The following is a 22,675-nucleotide window of genomic DNA, read 5'->3' on the forward strand; positions in this document are numbered from 1 at the left end:
ACAGCTCAAGAAACATGGTCAAATCTGGTCAACATTCAGGCAGCCCTGCGGTCAGCCCTAACCAGATTTACGCTGGTCACTTCGTGGTTAGTTCAGCCCTCCAAACAGCGGATCTAAATTGCGGCTTGCTTGAGGAAGACTTCCCACACAAGGCCGCAGTCAAAGGAGGCTTCACGCTAGTCTACGTTGCCCTGACTGCACCCTAAACAGACTTGCGTCCCTTCCTTTTGTTTCGTCCTCTCTTGCTGCGTCCTCCTCTTATGGTTGTGTCCTTCTTCTTTCCCTCGCTGCTCCTTTGTTAACCCAAACAAGAAAGAAGAGTGAGAGAGAAGAAGAGATGGTGATATGAGATGAGATAATGACTCAACCTCTCCTCTATTTATAAGCAACTCAGGGCATGTGTGCCACACACTTAACTGTTGGCCGACCTTGACAATTTGTCAAGTAATTAGAAATAAATTAATATCTCCATAAATACTCATCGGAATCGGATGATCTTTAGATCAATCCTACACCTCTCGATAAGAGGAATCTAGGAAAAGTATCAACTGCCATAAATAAGGTGACCCACATGGAGTTTGGCCCTAGTTCCCAATTTTAACACTCCCTCTCAACTAGGGAGAACTCCATCCGCTGATCTGTCAAACCGTCAGTACTATCTCTGCCATCAAATGCACTGCCCTACACTACTCAACTCTGCTTTGCTAAACTATGAAGAAGAAGAAATGATCGAGGATGTATCAGACCATCCTCCACTGACCCGAAGTCAGTCTCAGAGTGTGTCATACCACTCCTACTGATCCCATATTAGTATCATTGATCCCAGATCAATGGAGGTCATCCTAGCATAGGGAGTATGGTAGATACAACGATGCATCCATCGATAGTACCACTAATGGTCCCTAACCCCATTTCCCTACGCATTGATCAGATGAAAGGTACTTCCCATGAGTCCCAAACTGCATGGGTAGGATGCCTCGACGGGAGAACTAATCATCGTGTCCCACAGGAGAACTAATCATCCTGTCCCAAAGTCGCCACAGGGTATCACAAGGGAAGGTTGAACCTTTCACCCGGTACATAGCGCACCACCAAGGGAGGGTGAGTCGCCCTGTAGTCGTATGTCGCTCCAAGAAGTACCTTACGCCCCCCTGAAGCTCCCAGAGCTTAATTTATGCATCATAACGACCTTCATAAGAGAATCTCTTAACGACACCAAGTCGTTCTCGAAAAGTCAAGAATTTGACCTTTCCCAGGGGCTTCGTCAAAATGTCAGCGACCTGCTCATCTGTACCGATATGTTGGAACCTTATTGCTCCCTACTGCACCATATCCTGGATACAGTGGTACCTGATATCGATATGCTTGGAGCGATCATGAAATACGAGATTCTCTGATAAACGAATCTCGCTCAGGTTGTTACACAAGATCATGGTAATATCCAATGCAAATCCAAACAGCTCGCTGAAGAGCTTCCGCAACCAGACTGCCTCACAAGAGGCCATACTAGCAGCAATGTACTTTGCCTCGGCGGTGCTCAAAGCCACCGACTTCTGCTTCCTGCTCATCCAGGATATCAAGGCAGATCCCAAAGAGAAACAACACCCAAAAGTGCTCTTTCGGTCCACCACACTGCCTGTCCAATCAGCATCGGTATATCCATGTAGTCTCACATCTCCGGCAGTGTATCTCAACCCATGAGTGATTGTGCCTCGAAGATATCTCAACAGATTCATGGCATCAATCCAATGTGTGTGGTGAGGCTCAACCATATGTTAACTCAATGTGTTCAGTGCAAAACATATATCCCGATGGGAGTTCACCAAGAACATCAATGCTTCGATGAGTTGATGATACTCAGTAGCATTTTGTAAAACAGGCTCGGCAGCACTACCACTTAACTTCCTGAAGTCAAGTTCCATTGGGATAGTCAGGGCTTGCAGTCCACCATACCGAATCTCTCCAATATCTTCACCACATATTTTCCTTGACATAGGAAAATCACACCTGGTTTTTGCCAGACTTCCAGTCCTAGGAAATAGTGCACCAGTCCTAGGTCCTTCATCTCAAACTCAGAAGCCAACTCCCTCTTACATTTGTGAATGAGAGGGTCTGCACTTTTCAGTAAGAGGTCGTCAACGTACAGCACCAGTATGAGAGGTTTGTCATCTTCAACCTTAAAGTAAAGATTAGGGTCGGCTTCACTCCTAGTGAATCCCAGCTTCATCAAGTAGCTATCGATCCTCTCATACCACGCTCGAGGTGCTTGCTTTAGCCCATAGACGGCTTTCTTCAACCTGGACACGTGAGACTCCCGGTCATGAATCTCAAATCCTTCGGGTTGTTCCACGTAGACTTCCTCTTTGATCGAACCATGCAAGAATGTGGTCTTGACATCCATCTAATGTAGCTTCCATCCTTGCAAAGCAACAAGATCTATGATCCAACGAATGATGGTGTATCGGGCAATAGGTGCAAATATCTCGTCATAGTCTATGCCTTCCTTTTGAGAGAAGCCACGAGCGACAAAACGAGCCATATACTTTTCAGCGCTTCCATCAGCTCCATGCTTTATCTTGTAAAGCCATTTCGAAGTGACAACTGCTTTGTCCTAGGGTTTGGGGACCACATCCCAGACATCGTTTTTCTTGATGGACTCATATTCCTCGATCATAGCATCCTTCCATACTTGATGCTTGACAGCTTCTACAAATGATGAAGGTTCATTTTAGATGATCGTGCTCATGATGGTCAAGTATCCCTAATACCTGGCCAGCTTCTTACTTTCACGGAAAGTCCCTCTGGGTGCAATGTGTCTTTCGACATCATCAAGGGTCCCCCTGAGCCATGAAGGCCTCTTCCTACAAGAGGAAGGCTCTTGCAGAGGGGGATCAATAGGATCCATAGGTTCTTCCACATCTGGCATCATCTCGTCTTCCTTTTCCTTCGGTTTCTTGGTGTCGGCTTCTTTAGATTCCCTTAGAGTAGGAAGATTGTCAACTTTGCTAAGAGCCATATCTTCGTCCAAAGTGACATCATGGCTAATCTCAACTTCCCTTTGACCAACCACATAGGTTCTATACCCCTTAGTGTTTTCGCTATAGCCCACGAAGATTCCTTTCTTTCCAGATGCACCCAATTTATTCCTTTTCTCTTTCGGCACATGAAATATACAGGACTTCCAAAAATTCTAAAATGAGATACGTCAAGTTTCTTACCAGTGAACATCTCTTTGGGAGTCTTGGAACCCAATGCTTGATGAGGGCATCGGTTTTGCACGTATACAGCGGTATTCGCAGCTTCGGCCCATAGAAACTTCGGAAGTCTTTGATCATGGACCATAGCACAGACAGCGTCCACAATCGTATGATTCTTCCTTTCCGCCACACCATTTTGCTCAAAAGTATATGGTGTTGTAGTCTCCCTCTTAATGCCAGCTTCTTTGCAAAAGTCATGGAACTCATTGGATTCATATTCAGTCCCATTATCAGTCCTTGAGATCGTGATCTTCTTTTCGGTTTGATTCTCGATCAAGGCTTTGAAGTGACGAAACCAGGAGAACACTTCATCCTTCTTTTTCAAGAAGTATATCAAAGTCTTGTGAGAATAATCATCTGTAAAAGTGAGGAAATATAAATATCCTCCCAAGGGGTTCACAGGCATCATACCAGATATGTCTGCGTGAACCAACTGCAATATATCAAAGGTCTTGCTTTGGCTTGAGGGGAATGGTCCCCTTTTGAGCTTTCCTTCGGCACATCCTGGACATACAGCTTCTTGCTCTAATTTGAACTCGGACATCTCGGTCACCATTTTTCCCACATCGGGTAGAGCTTTATAATGAACGTGAGCAAACCTCTGATGCCATAGTTCGGACTAAAGAGATGTGTCACAAGACATGAAACCCAACGGACTTCCTCCAACCTGATATAATGAATCAACTTGAAACCTAAGAGTGAAAGCATCTTTAAAATTCTTTTTCCATACACGTACCTTGCCATTGATGAAGGCCACCTTGTAGCCTTTGTCTTTCATTGCCGAAATGGACACCAAGTTCTTTTTTAGATCAAGTACTTATAGCACTTCTTGCAAATCAATTGTATTACCCTAATTCAATTGAAGAGTGACATTCCCTATGCCTTTCACGGGATATTTGGATTTGTCCCCAAAAACAATTTCCAGGTTGGTCTCCTTCTCTATCAGATTAGAAAGAGCTTCTTTGTAACCAGTGAAGTGTCTTGAGGTACCACTATCAATAAGCCAATTTCCCAGTGAGTCCAAGGGAGCAGTAGTAGATAGGGTTGCATGTAGATAATATTCAGCGTGCTTATTGTTAACAACATTAGATTCATACCTGGAGTTTCTTGCCTTCTTGGAGGGTTGACCTCTTCTTTGATTTCCGGCATTCCTTTTGCCATTGAATCTGCCATTCCTTTGATTGCCACAGGAGTGATTTTGATCATCGTCATGATGTGAGTCCCTTTTATCAGGGCACTCCCTCGCATAGTGGCCCATTTTGTTGCATTTGTAACATCGTCCTTTTCTTCCACCCTTGAGTCTGGCAATTCCTTTGGATTTAGCCCCGAAATAGTTTCTCCGTTTAGACGAGAGGAGAAAGCAGAGGGATTGCCTCTAAGTGCAAGCATTTCCTTCTCTTCCATCCTTGTTTCTTCTTGAATGCATCTCGCGATCAATTCCTCAAATCCAGGAATTACATTATTGTTGAGAAGAGTGGTTCTGAATATATACCATTCAAATGGGAGCCCTCCGAGTGTTGTGATAGTTATTTCCCTATCAGGAACTACTTCCCCAATTGATAAGAGATCATTCTTGATCTCGATGATCTTTAAGAAATATGCTTTCATACTCTCATCTTTGCCCTTCTTAATTTCCTTCAGCTTATTTCTGAGGAACAAAACTTGATTTGCATCATTAACTTTAAATAAACTCACCAGTCTATCGTAGATTTCAGTAGAGGTTGTCAGCTCGGAAACATAGGCCACCAGGCGCTTGTCGATAGAGTTCCGAATAATCTTCTTTGCTTTGACTTCTTCCCTGGTCCACTTGTTCCTAGCAGCAGCGGATGCATTTGATGGAGGCTCAACAATTCTGCCTCTCACATGGTCCAACACTTCCTGCTCTTCTAATGTCAAATCGAGAGACATCTTCCATCCGTGATAGTCAAACTTCTCATAGAGCTTGTCTTCAGCGGGGAAGTGTGATGAGGACCCCATGAAGTCTTAGGATTGCTTCAACAGCCTTCGGTGATTGCTCGTGCTCTTGCTCTTGCTTGGGCTTTGTCTTCACCTCAGCTGTGATACCATTTTGAATTATGGTATGTTCTATGCTTAGAGTAGTTTACTTCAAATCTTCTTATTAGCCAATGTTTAGCAATCACATAAACATAAAGTAAAGTGTAGATAGAACATTAAAAGATCAACAGAAGACAAGCCAAGACAAGAGACACCAGATGTGGCGGCTAGTCAGGGACAAACCCCAATGCGGGGAAACCCTTTGATCAATTTTTCTTTAATCTTCAATAGTTCAGCAAAGAGAGAAATAGTACAAAATATCAGATCTGTAATTTTTATGACAGCAGTAAAAGATGCCCTAACCAGCACTTGCAAAGTGGATCAAATGATTCACAAATAATCTAGGATCAACCTTAGTCAACCCAGCCTTCAACGGAGATGAAGGACAGCCCGAAACAGCTCAAGAAACATGGTCAAATCTGGTCAACGTTCAGGCAGCCCTGCAGTCAGCCCTAACAAGATTTACGCTGGTCACTTCATGGTTAGTTCAGCCCTCCAAACAGTTGATCTAAATTGTGGCTTGCTTGAGGGAGACTCCCCACACAAGGCCACAGTCAAAGGAGGCTTCACGCTGGTCTACGCTGCCCTGGCTGCACCCTAAACAGACCTGCGTCCCTTCCTTTTGCTGCATCCTCCTCTTGTTGTGTCCTCCTCTTATGGATATGTCCTTCTTCTTTCCCTAGTTGCTCCTTTGTTAACCCAAACAAGAAAGGAGAGTGAGAAAGATGAAGAGATGGTGATATGAGATGAGATAATGACTCAACCTCTCCTCTATTTATATGCAACGCCGGGCATGTGTGCCACACACTTAACTGCTGGCCGACCTTGACAATTTGTTAAGTAATTGGAAATAAATTCATATCTCCATAAATACTCGTCAGAATCAGATGATTTTTAGATCAATCCTACACCTCTCGATGAAAGGAATCTAGGAAAAATATCAGTTGCCATAAATAAGGTGACCCACATGGAGTTTGGCCCTAGTTGCCAATTTTAACAACACTCAGTCCCTGTCCCTCCCTGCTCATTTAATTTTATTATGGAATTTCAAGCCGACCAAAAGCCAAAGATAACTCATATTTCAAAATTAAATAATTGCAAGCTTCTTAAGTATTTAAATTAGGAAAACAAAATAATTTTGAGGGAAATAGGAAGAACTGTAGCTATAATTCGGATGCATTACAGGTGTAGTAGTTCAGTATATTTCTTGGGGCACTACAAACCATTATAGAACCATTTTGGGGCACTGTAACAAATAAAGAAACAGAGGCCTTGATTATCTACAGAAGCAGAAAAAGAGGTGTTGTAACAGCGTCTTGTAGAAGCACAATTGTGTAGGAGCACCAATGAAGAAACTTTGATATATATATATATATATATATATATATATATATATATATGATAGATAGATAGATATCGAATTTTATGCCGGATTTTATCGGCAAAACTCTAAGTGTCAAACTTTATTCGAATTGCAGGGTCGTCGAACTCAAACACGAACGCAGTGACTTAGGTAGGCATCTAGAGCCTAGTATTCTCAAATTGATGGCCATTGTCTACCTGACAAGACTTTGTTTCTCCAAAAGTGATGTAGATCCAAACTTATATGTTAAGGTTGTGAAGAATGAACCTGTGATTTTATTATTGTATGTTGATGAATTATTTCTAATAGGTATAGAAAATCTCATTATTCAGTGTGAGGAGGAGTTGGTCGTTGAATTTGATATGAAGGATCTTGGCTTCATGCACTACTATTTGGGGCTAGAAGTATGGCAAAACCCTGGTGAAATTTTCCTTGGTCAAGGAAAGTATATTATCAAGTTCATGCAGAAGATCGGAATGGTGGACTGTAAATCGATGGAAACTCTTATGGTGCCTAAGCTGAGGAAATTGAGAGACTCTATGCCAGATCTGGTAGATCCATCCATGTACAGGAAGTTGATTGCCTCTTTGACATATTTGGTTAGTACCAAGCCGGACATTTGCTTTGCAATGAACACTCTTAGCTAGTTCCTGGTGGAATCGAGACATGATCATTGGATTGCAGCAAAGCATGCATTGAGGTATTTACGTGGTATGGTTGATTATGGTTTGAGATATGTCTCAAGCAATGATATACAATTGCAGGGATATACAGATTAAGATTGGGCAGGGAGTGCAAAAGACAGAAAGATTACATTTGGAGGTTGCTTCAGTTTGGGCTCCGCTATGATTTCGTGGAGGAGCAGGGAGCAGACATTTGTTGCACTCAACACCGTCGAAGCAGAGCATATCGCAACCATTTTAGCGAGTTTTGAAGCAGTGTGGCTTCAGAAGTCACTCGCACTACTATTTGATCAAGTGTTGGAACTAACTGTAATATATTGTGACAACCAAAGTTGTGTGAAGCTCACAGAAAATCTAGTTTTCCATGACAGGTTGAAGCACATCAATATCAAGTACCATTTCATTTGTGACATGGTGCAGAAGGGAGCATTGAGGCTCTAGTAAATCTCTATTCATGAGTAGATAGTTGATGTTCTTACAAAGCCTTTGTCCATAGTGTAGTTTGTATACTTTAGGTAAATGCTTGGACTTGTTGAGAATGCCTACCTCAGTGACAAGGAGTGGTGATGAGATAGCATTAGGGACAAGCATTCTCCCTGTGTCAACTATGTTGACTAGATTAGGGAGACTGGTCCAACAAAGGACAGTCATTCTTCATGTGTCGAGTATATTGCCCAGATTAGGAAGAATGGTCGTAGAGGCCCAGGATCACTGAGTTGAGTGGGTGCCTTTCAGCATCAAGCTCAAACTACTCTCCAGATAGGTAGAGTGAGCTCATTTAGCATTATGGCCTCGAGTGAGGCGTTTGGATTTGGGACCAAATTACTCAAATGGATTGAGTATGTCCCTAGGGTTTCACCATGAGTTAAAGAGATTGACCAAGATGTTGGTGAACCTAGACTAGTTTGTATACCATGGATCAGAGGCACCGACCAAAGTCATGTTGACTAGTTGATGGTAATGATGATTTACCATGTGTCATAGTTGTTGACCAGATTATGGAAATTGAATGATGATGATGTTGATTATTTAACATGTGTCACAAATGTTGACCAAATTATGGTAAATTGGATTAACCTTTTCTTAGAGAAATTTGTCAACATGAGAACATCTAGATAGTGATTATGAATACCTCCCTAGCTAAGAGGGAGTGTTGAATTTGTAGCTATGGTCGGTCCTCATAATTTACATTTTAGCCCTTGAAATATATAAGGAAAATGTAAGACATGTTCTTCATGTCATTCTATTTTATTACCCCTTGAAAAGATTAATGTAAGACAGTTATTCATGTCGGTTTCAAAAGAGAAAATTTTGAACTTTGAATTTTGAATTTTTGGCTCCAAAGTTGTTAAGACGGCCCTCCTTCAAGTCAAGTCGGCCTCAGCAAAGAGACATCCATTTGGATAGGTAGAACACTATATATAAGGCACTCGACCTCCTCCACAAAGCACCATTCGATCTCTAACACAACAAGATATATTCTAAGCATCCAAGCAAAGAAGAAGGGCGAAGTAGGATGAAGGACGAATTCATCTCTAGCATTTCTCTCTCTCTCTCCTTGACTTTGCACGTGTGACTTTTTAAGCATATTCTAGGTAGCAGATTTTGGGCAACATGGCCGAAATTTTGAGGAGCATGGTCGTGTTTCTATGAAGATTTTGGGAGGCTGAATTTTTCCCTAGGTGGATCAAAGAGGGTCGAGGTTGTTGGGCAGAGGATTGACTTAGAGGGTTGATTGACCAGGTTTGAACACAACATTGTAGGTCAGTTTGACCATTGCATTGACGAGCAAGATTAGGTGTATCTCTCTTGTTGAATTAAAGAATTTCTCTAAAGAAAAGGTGGCTGGGTTTTCCCCCAAATGGGTTTCCCCCCCCAAGTGGGTTTTCCCAAGGTAAATCTTGTGTTCTCTTTGTGCATTGTGATCTCTATTTTTCTTGTACATTTATGGTTGAATTTCTGAAGTATAATTGCTTAATGACAAATTGAAAGTGTTAAAAGAAGATCTACATCATTAGAAATAAATATCAGTATTTCAGAAATTAGTACTTGTATCTATTGCACTTGAGAAATCAACACAAGCATATGCAGAGTAGAAATGTGGTAAGTTGAAAATATAAATAGAAAATCCAAAATATTAACATGTTATATAAAACAATAAAACTGTAATAAAGCTTTATACCTCCCAATTTCAAAAAAATAATCATTACCTAAACAAACAAAATCCTTTTTCGAGTGAAAGGGAAAGTGTTTCCAACTAAAAATAGTGTTCCAAACGTAATGGAATAGCTCCTTTGGGCCAAAAATACTCAAAAACTAGTAGAGACCAAAAGTCCTTCAATGCATGCAACGACACAAGTTCAAAAGCTCTATCAAAAAAAGTAGTGAATCTTCATATGGGCTCCAATACCATGTTCAATAAATAGGGTATTTCCACATAGGTCAAATAACTTAGACATGGCCCACACAAATGAATCAAAGATCAATACAACAATATATTACATGGTTAAACTATCAAAGAGGGAAACAATCCACAACCCCAGCCAACAAGGTCACATGAGGCAATATATTAACGTCATACGAGTTTCACGACCACCAATAAATGACACTCCATCCTCTTTAAATAAAGATCACGGACCAATTGAGTGTTAAGTCACAAATCAATATAGATGTTATTATCAAGAAGAATATGAACCATTGAATAATTTTAGGCTATAACATATCACGATCATCGAATTAGATAACTTCAAATGCATGTTAAGGAAACTCACTAAAGAAACACACTTTACCTAAAGACACATCAAAACAAATTCATCTTAAGTAACTCCTAACCACCTAAATATCCTAAGATTGAGACTATTACAAGATGGCATGTGACCACCACTGAACAATTACACCAACGCAATTGTTATATAGGCTACAAAAAAACAATGGAGAGAGGTAAGGCTTCTAATGTAAATAACAATATCAATCATCATCTTGGTCATCATCATGGAATGGTTGTTCTCTTGAACAACAACAAAAAGACACTCATGCCATCATTCTTTACACATGCTTCTAGGTTGAGGCATTTCAAGAGATGATGACTTGTAATAAACACCTAAAGTCACCCATCAAGTTGGGACTAATGATGTTAATGGTTCCCTCCCTGGTTCGAATCCTCGCTAATCTGCTTGATATGGTTTGCGGGCTATTACATAGGGCCAAAGGGTTATAGTGGTAGTATGCGATACGATTCATGGTGATGTGAATGATTGTATGTTCTAATGACGAATTCTCCCTTGAAAAAAAAAACACCTAAAGTCCCATCAAGGTCAAGTTGAGTCATAATTAGGATGGGCACAATGTCTATAATAATAGAAAGTCAATTTAATAATATAAAGATATTAAAATTATGATAAAGCAACATAGTGTTATAAATAAAGTACCAAACAATTCATGACTCAATATCAGCCCTTATGTTAAGTCAAGTCCATTTAATTAAACTTCACATCCATATACAATTCCCACAAAGTGACATGTTGGCCTGTTGTGATAATGCTAGAGCCTCGAAGGGTAGGTGCCTCCAGGGACAGAGATCCACTTCAATGTGCCTTGAGATGCATCAACCCTTGTTAAGTCACAAGTGTTTGGTACATTAGCTTGCAGACTGTTGGATATACCCCTGGGTTATAGCAGCAATCAGTAGGTTCGATCCAAGAGCTAGCGCAAATCACTCTAATGAGTTGCTGATTCCCATGGTTAAAAAAAAATTGCATCCATATAAGAAACATGTATAAATAATGGGGCCACACCGATTGTGATATCATCACTGAACATTTAAAATAAATATTATTCCATACCTTTAGGTATATACCTACATTTATTACCTTTCACTAAATCTTGTAATTCAGGAATCCACTTGAAGATCATTGTGTTTATTTGAGTTCTTTAAGTACATTGCTAATAGAAGTGTAAGATCACCGAATCAGATGTCTTGCATTGAAAAACAATACATTTTACCACTAAATGACTAGATACAGCACCATTATTAGCAGCAAAAAGGAATATAATAACAGATTCCTACTTCTAACTGCATCAAGTTAAGCACTAGCTAATGAGTGCTTTGTTTCTATGATCAACATGGTGATGATGAAATCAATTCTTATGCAAGCGAAGAAGTAACATTTGCGAACAAAGAAAACATAAGATCAAATGACTTACAACATGCCAAAACAAATACCAACCGTCTTCCTCGTGGTGGCTTGTTCACTTCCTGGACAAGCCTTTGATGAGCCGCTTCCAGGTGCTCCACAACACCCCCGAGAATATCAACAACTTCTGGAACCAGCAACAGAAGGCCGCGCCGTATATGTACATTCCGGAGAGCAATCTAGGAAGTCCAAGAACATGCACCTCTCAACCTTATGCTGCATCATAACTCAAGGTTCAGGAGTAAAATGAAAACAAATCAAACTCTACTGTCCATATCAAACAAAATGAAGCTACACCAGAGCTAACATATTTCCACGCTTCCTAGAACAATTCAGAACTGGCTTAAAGAATCATCTTGCATAATTGTACCCAACTATTACTGTATTCCACCTGTGCTCTTGGAGAAATAATACTGTAATATTGTTTATGAAGTTTTTCATTAATTCATGAAACTGAGTATTAACTAAATAAAATAATTAAAAATATATATAAAATATGGAGATCCAATGTTTCATTTTTAATTATTAAAGGGTAAATATAATGTATGAAATCCAAATACACCTGTGAATTAGCAAACCCTACCCTCAGCGTAGTATTCCCTTTCATGGTCCTTCCCTTTCGTGGTCCAATGCAACTGTTTTTAATATATCAAATTGATATTTGGTCCTGTTGTCACCCAAAGTGTACACCAAGGGCACCAACACTCAAGGAAAGGGCTGCCACTCTAATCCTTGCCCACTCTGTTATTGTTTATGAAGTTTTTCATTACTTCATGAAACTGAGTATTAACTAAATAAAATAATTAAAAATATATATAGAATATGGAGATCCAATGTTTCATTTTTAATTATTAAAGGGTAAATATAATGTATGAAATCTAAACCCACCTGTGAATTAGCAAACCCTACCCTCAGCATAATATTCCCTTCTGTGGTCCAATGCAATTGTTTTTAATATATCAAATTGATATTTGGTCCTGTTGTTGCCCAAAGTGTACACCAAGGGCAGCAACGCTCAGGGCAAGGGCTGTCACTCTAATCCTTGCCCACTCCGTTTAGACTCTCTCCTAGAAAAGTCAAGGGGGGTAGTCCCTAAAGATGATGATGAAGGGAAAAACAAGTCCTAGGAGACTAAGGGCAAGATCACTACCTCTCTAGACAACTTGAATTAAGATTAATTAGCAAGTATGTTTTAACAAAATGGATTCAATTGAGAATGATGGACCAGTGCCCAAGTAAAATATCACTTGCACAATATGGAAGTCTTCAAGTTGCTAGTTAAGCAGTGCTGCAAGAAGAAATGTTAGTACTTCACCAAGGCAACCGCCTTTCACAATGAGCAATTGTTATTCCTAGAGTATGGCACAGTGAAATTTCTTTATGCTGCACTCAATACATCAGCCTTTAGGACAGCAGAAAACGAATTATGACACCAGTAAGTTCACCAATGATAATTGTGCCCAGAATAGTCCTAATTGTAGCTTTTTATATGAGAAAATGAATGCAAACATGTAAGAGGGAGGGAACCAAGGGATGCCTAACACAATCTTTCACCAATGATGTTGAGTATCACATTTATATTTCAGATTTCAAGATATTAACAATGATTACTCAAAGGGACAGCAAATTTATGTTGATTTGGGGTAGCATCGGATGTCCCTAGCCACGAAATTTGGTGGAGAGGTTGGAGAACATGAGATCTCCAATACTCAGAAAGAGTTTGGGCAAACTCTAAACAGATCAAGAGATATTAAAATAATTAATATTTTTAATGGAGTCCCTAAGTCTAAACTTAGGGAAAATAAAATATTAATGTGTATTAATATGAATCTGTGTTAGAGTGGTCCAAAAGACATGGATTGAGCCAGATCTAATCTTAGCCGTTCATTAGGGACTTAATCTCGGCCATTGAATCGTCAACAAGAAAAGTATAAGAGGAGGCTTGAGGGTCACTTGGAGATTACACCAAATGATCAGTCATTCTCTTCTCTAGAGCGGAGTTTGCTAAGAGAGATAGAATCAGTGATCGAGAGAGCAGCTGAGAGGCATTGAGTACAGAGAAACAGAGAAGGGAGAGATTGTGCCGGGAGAGCAGCGCAGCAGCCAAGGAGGGTGACGCAGAGCCAGTAAGGGCCACGCAAAGGCAGCCAAGTGCTGTGCAGAACACCAGAGGGGCCAGCGCAGCTGACGCATGGCCAGCGTGAGACAGAGAGAGGCTAACGCAGTCCATTTTGGGCAGACGTTGGGGTTGCAGAGCAGTTTTGTGCTGAGGAACTATTGGAATGATTTTCCAGGGTTTCAGCCAGGAGATTTCTCTCAAACTGTGAGGTAGAGCCGCTAAGGAAATTCTCTGTTGGGTAGCCCAGTTTCGGCACCCAGATTCTACTCTGATATTGCTTAATAAGAAAACCCTCAGATAGCTGCACCAGTTTTCCCGCATTGGGTTTTTCCGGGGACATTGGTCCAAAAATAATGGTGTCATGTGGTGTGTTTGTTCTTATTTCTTTTAGTTGTTGATCTGTAATATGTTGAGCATGCACTGGGGTTTATTTTCAGTATTTACTTTGTAAATAACTTGTGAAAGGAAAAATAACAAGTAGGTAGGAATAAATCAGAAAAAGGGCATAAGGGTTTCTAAACTAAGTAAACTTATAAACTTCAACATGGTATCAGAGGCTAATTGCAGATCACGGGAGGACTAAAAGACATTAGTCAAGCGGAGCAATAGCAGCAGAAAACAGTTGTCCCGAGGTAACAAAAGTTGTTTCTAACAACGCAGAAGCCAAGGAAGTGTGACGCAGAGGGCCACAAAGCTGACGCAGGGCATCCTAGGGCTGACGTAGACCCATCCGGGGTGACGCGGAGCCAGTGCGGGGCAGATAGGGGCTAACGCAGTTCACAGAGAGGCAGTTGTTGGGGTCTAGAAGGCTGTAGGAATATTGCAAAGTGGAGCTGGTGAGGTACTGTAGTCAGAAAAGTGCCTGACAAAGCAGGGCCAGAGGAGTTGTTACCAAGGGTTTCTAGCTGAGGAACCTGGATCAGCAGTGCAGTTGCACAAGACGATCAGAGTAGGGGGCATCTCGACAAGCGGCAGGAGGATTTCTAGGAGGGAAATCAGGACTTAGAGGGAGTCCAGAAGAGAACTTTCAAACGGAAAGTAGAGACTTAGAGGAGTCGAACAAAGAACTTCCAGGAGGGAAGTAGAGGAGCATCATGGCACTACACGGGGTAAGAGACCATGATAGACTGGTCGAAGCATCAAACTTCGCAGTCTGGAAGGCCAGAATCTTATCAGTGCTTCACAATAATCTTGTCAAGAACTTCGCCTTGAAGACAATAGCTATCCCAGTCAACCCAAATGATAATGACAAGTACGAAGAGGCAATGGCGAGGGCCAAGTGCATTATCCTTGACGGGGTCAAGGATCATGTGGTACCACATATAGCCAAGAAGGAAACGACAGTTGAGATGTGGGAGGCTCTCAAGAACCTGTACCAGCATACTTCTGTGCAGAGAAGAATGTTGCTCGAGAACCAGATGAGGTTGTATCAGATGAAGAAGGGTCAATCGATTGACACCTTCCTCAAAGGACTGAATGAGATCCGAGACCAGTTGACTGTTATAGGAGCAACACCGAATCAAGAGCTTATGCTGAGGACAACCCTGAATGTTGTCCCAAAAGATTGGGAAGTGCTTGTCCAGAATATCCTGAGCAGAGGGACTCTCCTACCTTGGGGCGAGATGTGGACAGCTCTTCGCCAAGAAGAGATCAAACGGCAGTCAAAGATAGGTAACAGCAGCAAAGGGGATCAAAGTCAAGCAGGAGGGGGAAGATACGGCCCTAGCATCTGAGGGAAAGCAGGAAAAGCGGAAGAAGAAAGATCTCTCCAAATTTCCAAAATCAAGTGCTTCCACTGTAGGGAGCTGGGTCATTATGCGACCCAGTGTCCAAGGAAGAAGAGTAAGGGAGAGTCTTCCAAGACTAAGGCAGCGCCAGCACAGGCAGAGAAGGAATTTTTGACAGACGATCACTGTGCCATGAGTGCACACACGCCACTTGAGCGGAAGTGGGGAGACATCGAGCTGTAGTCAAATGGACTACAGGCGATGAAGGGCAGGATCCTCAAGGTACCTAGCCTCTTGGATTAGACCTTGCTACAAGAGCCCCGAAGAGGAGTAGCAGGACTGGCTGATGTGGGTAGAGACGGATGTGGATGGAACGGTAGAGAGAGCTACAGTGCAGGAGTCCCGAGATAGCGCGAGGCTAGCAAGCTGCAACAATTCGAGAGGCACGGGAGTGTTGCACCAATGCAGGATGGCATAGAGAGGTGTGCAACGGTGGGAGATGCAGGGAGTTGTTGCAGCAGCGCAGAGGTCAGAGAGGGAGCACTTGTCAGCGGCAAAGGGAGCTTCAGCGTCAGTGGGTGTCTCTAACCCAATAGGGAGGTCAATTGGGAGATCAATTACTTACTTCTCAGTAACTGAGTTGCAGTGCAGCAGTGGGCAGCACAATGCAGCATGATGAGAGGAGGTGTAGTGCAGATGCAGTGCTGGGAGAAAGGACCAGCAGCAACACAGATGCAGAGGGAGTTGTCGTATAGAAGCAGCAGTGGCAGTTGTAGAACCATGGGCAGCAGTACAAGATGCAATAGTGCAGAGGATGTTGGGCAGGAAGGCCTAGCATCAGCACAAGTACCGATGCCAGATGATCAAAGTAATACTCAGTGAGGAGTATTGCTAGAGCACAGTCCTCGCTAAAAGGGAGTGTTGATTTGGGGTAGCATCGGATGTGCTCTAACCACGAAATTTGGTGGAGAGGGTGGGGCACATGAGATCTCCAATACCCAAAAAGAGTTTGGGCAGATTATAAACAGATAAGGAGATATTAAAATAATAAATCTTTTTAATGGAGTCCCGAAGTCTAAACTTAGGGAAAATAAAATATTAAAGTGTATTAATATGAATCTGTGTAAGAGTGGTCCAAAAGACATGGATTAAGCCAGATCTAATCTTATCCATTGATTAGGGACTTAATCTCGGCCATTGAATCGTCAACAAGAAAAGTATAAGAGGAGGCTTGAGGGTCACTTGGAGATTACACCAAATGATCAGTCATTCTATTCTCTAGAGCGGAGTTTGCTAAGAGAGATAGAATCAGTGATCGAGAGAGCAGCTGAGGGGCATTGAGTCCAGAGAAACAGAGAAGGGAGAGACTGTGCCGGGAGCGCAGCATAGCAGCCAAGGAGGGTGACGCAGAGGCAGTAAAGGCTCACGCAAGGCCACGAAGAGGCAACCAAGTGCTGCACAGAGCACCAGAGGGGCCAGCGCAGCTGATGCAGAGGCTCCGAGAGCTGGCACAGGGCCTCCTGGGGCTGACGCAGGCCTAGAAAGGCTGACGCGGGGCCAGCGTGAGACAGAGAGGGACTGTCGCAGTCCAGTTTGGGCAGACATTGGGGTTGCAGAGCAGTTTTGTGCTGAGGAGCTGCTGAAAGGATCTTCCGGGGTTTCATCCAGGAGATTTCTCTCAAACTATGAGATATAGCTGCTAAGGAAATTCTCTATTGGGTAGGCCAGTTTTGGCGCCCAGATTGTACTTTGATATTGCTTAATAAGAAAACCCTCAGATAGCTGCACTGGTTTTCCCGCATTGGATTTTTCCGGGGACATTGGTCCAAAAATAATGGTGTCAAGTGGCATGTTTGTTTTTGTTTCTTTTAATTGTTGATTTGTATATGTTGAGCATGCACTGGTGTTTATTTTCAGTATTTACTTTGTAAATAACTTGTTAAAGGAAGAAAAACAAGTAGGTAGGAATAAATCAGAAAAAGTGCATGAAGGGTTTCTAAACTAAGTAAACTTAGAAACTTCAACAATTTATTAGTACTCTTACAAAACTGGAAACCCTCAAGATATATCAATGAAATTGATGCCAAGTAAAAGATATTCATTCAAATCAAGAGAGCTTTGAATGTTATCATTCACAAATAGATATTCAAGCTGAACCATAAACTGTAACTAATTAGATTGCTTGCTTAGGACAGCAGTAAGCCACTTATTTTCCAATGACAAAGGAGCAACAAAATGAGTTTATGACACAGTGAGCAATTTAGATTTATTTCTTAATCAAGCTTATTAGAACATGAAAATGATATTCAGTGATTACCAAGTAAACTTATGACAGCAACAAATAAGATAACAGAGAGAAATAGCTACTTATGAATTTTCCTTATGCCAAGTGTGTCAAATAGTCATAAAACTTTCACTTCTTCTTGACCTAGACTAAAGCACTTGAGATAGAGAACAAACAGTGACAAAATATGCTATTACCACTGATATATCAGACTTGATTATGCTTATCATGCAGATGTGATAGTCATCACTAGATGTGATAGTCATCACTAGATCTTTACCAGATGAACAATGCTAAATTTACCTAAGTGACTTGCCAATGTATTTAGCAATGTATGAGCAATTTCTGTGTTAACTAGATGAAGTGGATGTCACTGTTTCTATCAGACTTTAGTAAGCACTCAAAACAGAAATGGATTTTGCAGTTCTATGCCAAACATACAAATGCAATTAATTCCTTGGATTATTAAACAATTTGTGATTTATTTTTAGGGCACTTTCATCACTGTCAGGAGATAATTTCTTAGCTGTAGGTGAACAATGAAGAAACAAAGGGTTTGAGGGTGCAAACCAGTGAGCCCTTTGGGCTTGGAGACACTTGCATAAATTGTCAACAAAACCCTCCAATAGATGGTCCACCTGCAAACAAATTATTCTTGAATTTTCTGCATATAATAATAATCCAAACTCAGAAAAAATGTTAATTTATGCCACAGTAGAGGCAACACTGTGAGCTTTTAAGGCAGAGATGAAGCTTTTTAAAGCAGCGTTAAGGGCTTAGTAGCCACAGGAATGAGGATGGCAGATCTGAGTAAGGCCTCAAAGGCTTGCGTTAAGGAGGTGAGGGGGATTTGAGGGCAACGCAGCCCGAAGAGGGACTGCGCTAAGCCAAACAGAGGCTGCTACAGGCAACAGAAAGGGGAAATAGGGCAGCGGATGAGGAAGACAGGGTTAGGAGAGGAGATGCAGAGGAAAGATGAGGAGCGGAGGAGAAGGAGCTGCGGCAGGGTTAAGGGATGTAAGGTAAGGCTTTGGAGGGGCTGCCGCAAAGGAAAAATGGAGCAGCCTGAGGGTTTGGAGCTGCAGGAATGCCACGGGTAAATAAGGCCACGGCAGGGGCTTTGAAAAACAGCGTTAGGCCCCAAAGGCTCAGAAATTTGCCCAATGTCACAAAAAAATGGCTAACTTCAAATCTTTCTCTTTCACTGAATAATCTCGAATTTTTGGCCTTGCAAACAATATTTGGGACAAGATCTTGCCCTCCAAAGCCTAGATCTGTCTCAAAACCCTCAGATCTCCTTGAAAAAATCTCAGATTTGAAGATTTCCTTGGCTAATTTCTCAGATCTATTCCTGCAAACAATCTTTGAGCTCAGATCTTTCCCTCCAGGATCTAGATCTGGCTCAAATCTGAAGATTTCCTTGGCTGATTTTCAAATCTATACCTGCACAGGCAAAAATTGAAATGCCCAAGACCCAATATATACAAAAATAGAGAAAATCCCAAAAACCCAAATGTTAGAATTCAAAATTATGTTACACAAATTTCAGATCTACGCAAATAAATTTCAGATCTATACAAATAATTTATAGATATGTACAAATAATCTACAGATCTATCAAATCTGAGAAGTATGAGTCCAACTCCGCTCCCAGATCTGATAATCTAAGGCTCTTAATAGCCATATCTATCAATTTTTCCACAAAATATTTAACAGATTTTGAAATTTTAGAGAGGTACTAGCCCAAAAACATCTTGCAGAACAAAACAAAACAAAAAATAATAATAATAATAATAATAATAATCGTTAAATAAATCCTGGAGCTTATGTGAGGTAGGCTCTTCAGAAAATATATGTCAAAAGTTGGTTGGTCCAACCGACGACTATCCCCAAACGCTCAACGAAAACCTTAGAGATCTTCTACAAACACTAGATCAACAATCAAACCAAGTAAAGAAACGAAATAACAATAAAATTTTGAAGAAATAGAGATACTTGCTAATTCAATCAAAATTAAAAATGTTACCTCAGATCCAACAAACTGAATAAGATACCTGTATTCATATTATTCTAAGAGAGCTATTGATTGATAAAGGGAGAAAAACCATTTGTCTCAGACCCTCACATACTACCCATTTCTGCGACAAAATTATAGTTCAACAAACCAAGCAATTTGTAATAAAATAATCTAACCAGATATTTAGGATTATTCCCAAATTACTTTTACATAAACTCGATCTAGAACACTAGGACTTGTCTAAGATCCTAGCGACAAAATCCATTCCAGCTTTGGGGTAAGACTGGAGGGAAAAACTCTGTCGATTATTCGAAAATGAATCAGTGAGACGAAAAACCTCCTAGAATGGAGATCGTCATTAGAAAGGTAAGTTTACCCAGGTCATTACATACATGACACGGGTCTGTTGAGATTATTTACATTATACACATGCAGAACGGGTTTACATAACATCTTGGAAGTCAGGCTGATGATGATAGCTAGACAGCACGGACACATCGATCAGGCATTGTCCCTTTTGCAAAAAAAGGGTTGTACTGCTATGGGTCAATGACACGTAGTGGTCAACAGGTCCATTCCAAAATCCGATAGGCTTATGAGTTTAGAAAATCATAATCCATCTATAGGTATATCAAACTACAACAAGGAACGGCTTTGAGGGAGTAGTTGTCGATACAAATCAAAAAAAGGCACAACTCGAGATGTCTTAGGCTTCACGCAAACCACAATTTGACAACGTATAAGCTAGCCCGGATCTATACATCAATAAACAACATTATTTTTGCTACTCGGTTGGAATTTGCACTACTGAAATATTATTATACAAAATATTGACCAAGCTTTGTTTTATCTAGCCAACATGCTAAGATTTATCGCCAAGAACTAGAGAGATGAAGCATTAGGGCCACCAACATTCTAGAACAAAATTTATTTCATATGCAAGTAAAGTTCATAGATTTCATTAATGTTTGAGACACAACACATATCGTAGTAGCTAGAACTTGCTAATGATGGTTTTTAAGTGTTATCGTCGAATGTGATAAATTTTCACTACCTACAACCTACCGCTCTCCTCGAAGATGCACAATGATCCTCCTTCCAATCAAGGCATTCTACAAGTTGGTCTCTACATGTGGCCATCATGAAGGTCATCCACCTAATTGTTAAAATAACTCCAACACCCAAGTAAAGAATGTCAAGCCAACACCCAAGAGGTCAAGCAATCACTCAGCAAGTTGTCTCCACCATGCAAGTCCATCAAAAACCATCCCCAATGCACCAATCCATTTTGGACAATCCAAGGACTGAACGTACACCATGTACCCCAAATCTCATGAAGCAACACAAACAGTGGTGTAAACACTTTCGAAGTAACTTGAAAAGTTAACACTCCCTCTTAATGAGGAAAGTGTTTACACCAACACCTATTAGCTCCCTCTGTAACTCCAATAATCACGCCACTTGAAAATTAGTATTGGTTGCATTTAAATTTTCTAGCATTGGGAGGTAAGGGTCGAGGTCTAGTTAGGGCATGTGCTAGAATCCGCATGCAAGGAAAAAGAGGGCCAACCCATGTGGAATGTCCGGACCTGTGGCTAGGAACAAGATGCAGCAAGGAGCGGTGGGCCGAAGACTGTACAACGGCAGAGAAGGCCTATTTTGGTCAAGCTGCAATAGAAGAAAACAAGCCAGAGTTCTGAAAGGTCTATAGGACTTGGCTGAAGGAAGATATTTGTGGGTCACAAGCTATTAAGGGTTAGAACTACCTGCAAGAAGGTAATAAGTGCAGACCGAGGGGCCTATGTGAGGGTCATGGGCTACGAGAGGTAGTCACAACAGGACAAACCTGTAAAGAGGGAAGATTGCAGGTGGACCGAGTGTTTAAGGAGGGCTAGGAAGCCCTACGGTGCTACAGCAATGTGGTTGTGTGGACAGTCCATTAAAGGAGAAGCTAGAATGAGTGATTTTGGGCAGTGAGGGCTTGAATGATTTAGCCTCAACCCAAGGATTTTGTACTTGTGTTTTTGGTATTATACAAGAATTGGAAAGGGTCACTTTTCCTAGCATGGGGCCCTTGTATTCATTCTTAAAGGAATAATAAGAAATCATTTTTGGGCAGTAATTTTGTATATTGAGCATGATCGAATTATTAGTGTTTTCCACTGTGTGCAAGTTGATTTTAAAGTTAGACATTTCAGTGTGTTTATATTTTCTATTTTGTGAAACTACCAAAACATAGACCAAACCTAGGGTGCATGAAATTCAAATAGGTTGCAGTCTTGAAATCAACCACTATCATTTGCAAAGAAACTGTCAACCAAGATATCTCAACATCTCAATCCTCCATTGAATAATGAGCACCTGTGAATATGAAGAAATATTTCCCTATAACAAAAGAAATATACCGAAATCCATCATCTTCCCAGTCAACATCACAAACCAACATCAACAAACACCACAACATGAGTTGTCCAGAACATCCTACAAGGATAATCACATCTCTATGCAAGATCAAGACGAGTGGATCACATCTATCAAAGTCACTAAAATAGATATCCACAAGTAAACGCCTTGATCTAAGGCTACAAAGCTTATGGTATAGGCATTAACCTAAGCAAGGTCATCATCAACCTATCAGTATGAGAATTCGTCTAATACACCTCAAATCCTCATGCAACCTAATCAACCAAAACTAGGTCCCTCATCCTAAAACAATCTTGGAGCAAAAGTAACTTCATCAAAAGCTACCTCTATCTGAGATAATCCATAAGCAAAGCCCTAGATTTAAGAGAAATTAGAACTCGTTAATCGTATGCCTATAAATTAGGAACCGCCACATGCCAAATAGTGCTCCTATGTGTCGAGCCATGCTCCCTTCATGCTTCTTGGACGCTCCCTAGATGCTCCCTAACGGTAATGTTAAATTCCTAAAGTATGAAAATGAATTACATAAATTTTTAGCATTAACATTTATTGT

The 22,675-nt window shown here is 41.0% G+C and overlaps 1 protein-coding gene across 2 annotated transcripts in view; it reads right to left on the reverse strand.

Moving 5' to 3' along the window:
- RMI1 (recQ-mediated instability protein (DUF1767)) overlaps positions 1 to 22,675 on the reverse strand; it is a 321,867-nt gene that overhangs the window by 240,289 nt on the left and 58,903 nt on the right. For both annotated transcript variants that reach the window (XR_016264378.1, XM_089447983.1), the window contains exon 3: positions 11,585 to 11,730. Coding sequence is in view for 1 of the 2 variants with exons in the window: in XM_089447983.1 (XP_089304109.1) it covers positions 11,585 to 11,730 (146 nt within the window). In the remaining variant the exon portion in view is untranslated. The remainder of the gene's footprint in view (positions 1 to 11,584; positions 11,731 to 22,675) is intronic.

Source organism: Pinus tabuliformis, chromosome X (assembly GCF_031772625.1).
Source record: "Pinus tabuliformis cultivar Carrire ecotype Pingquan chromosome X, CPIR1, whole genome shotgun sequence".
In the NCBI taxonomy this organism is placed as follows: domain Eukaryota; kingdom Viridiplantae; phylum Streptophyta; class Pinopsida; order Pinales; family Pinaceae; genus Pinus; species Pinus tabuliformis.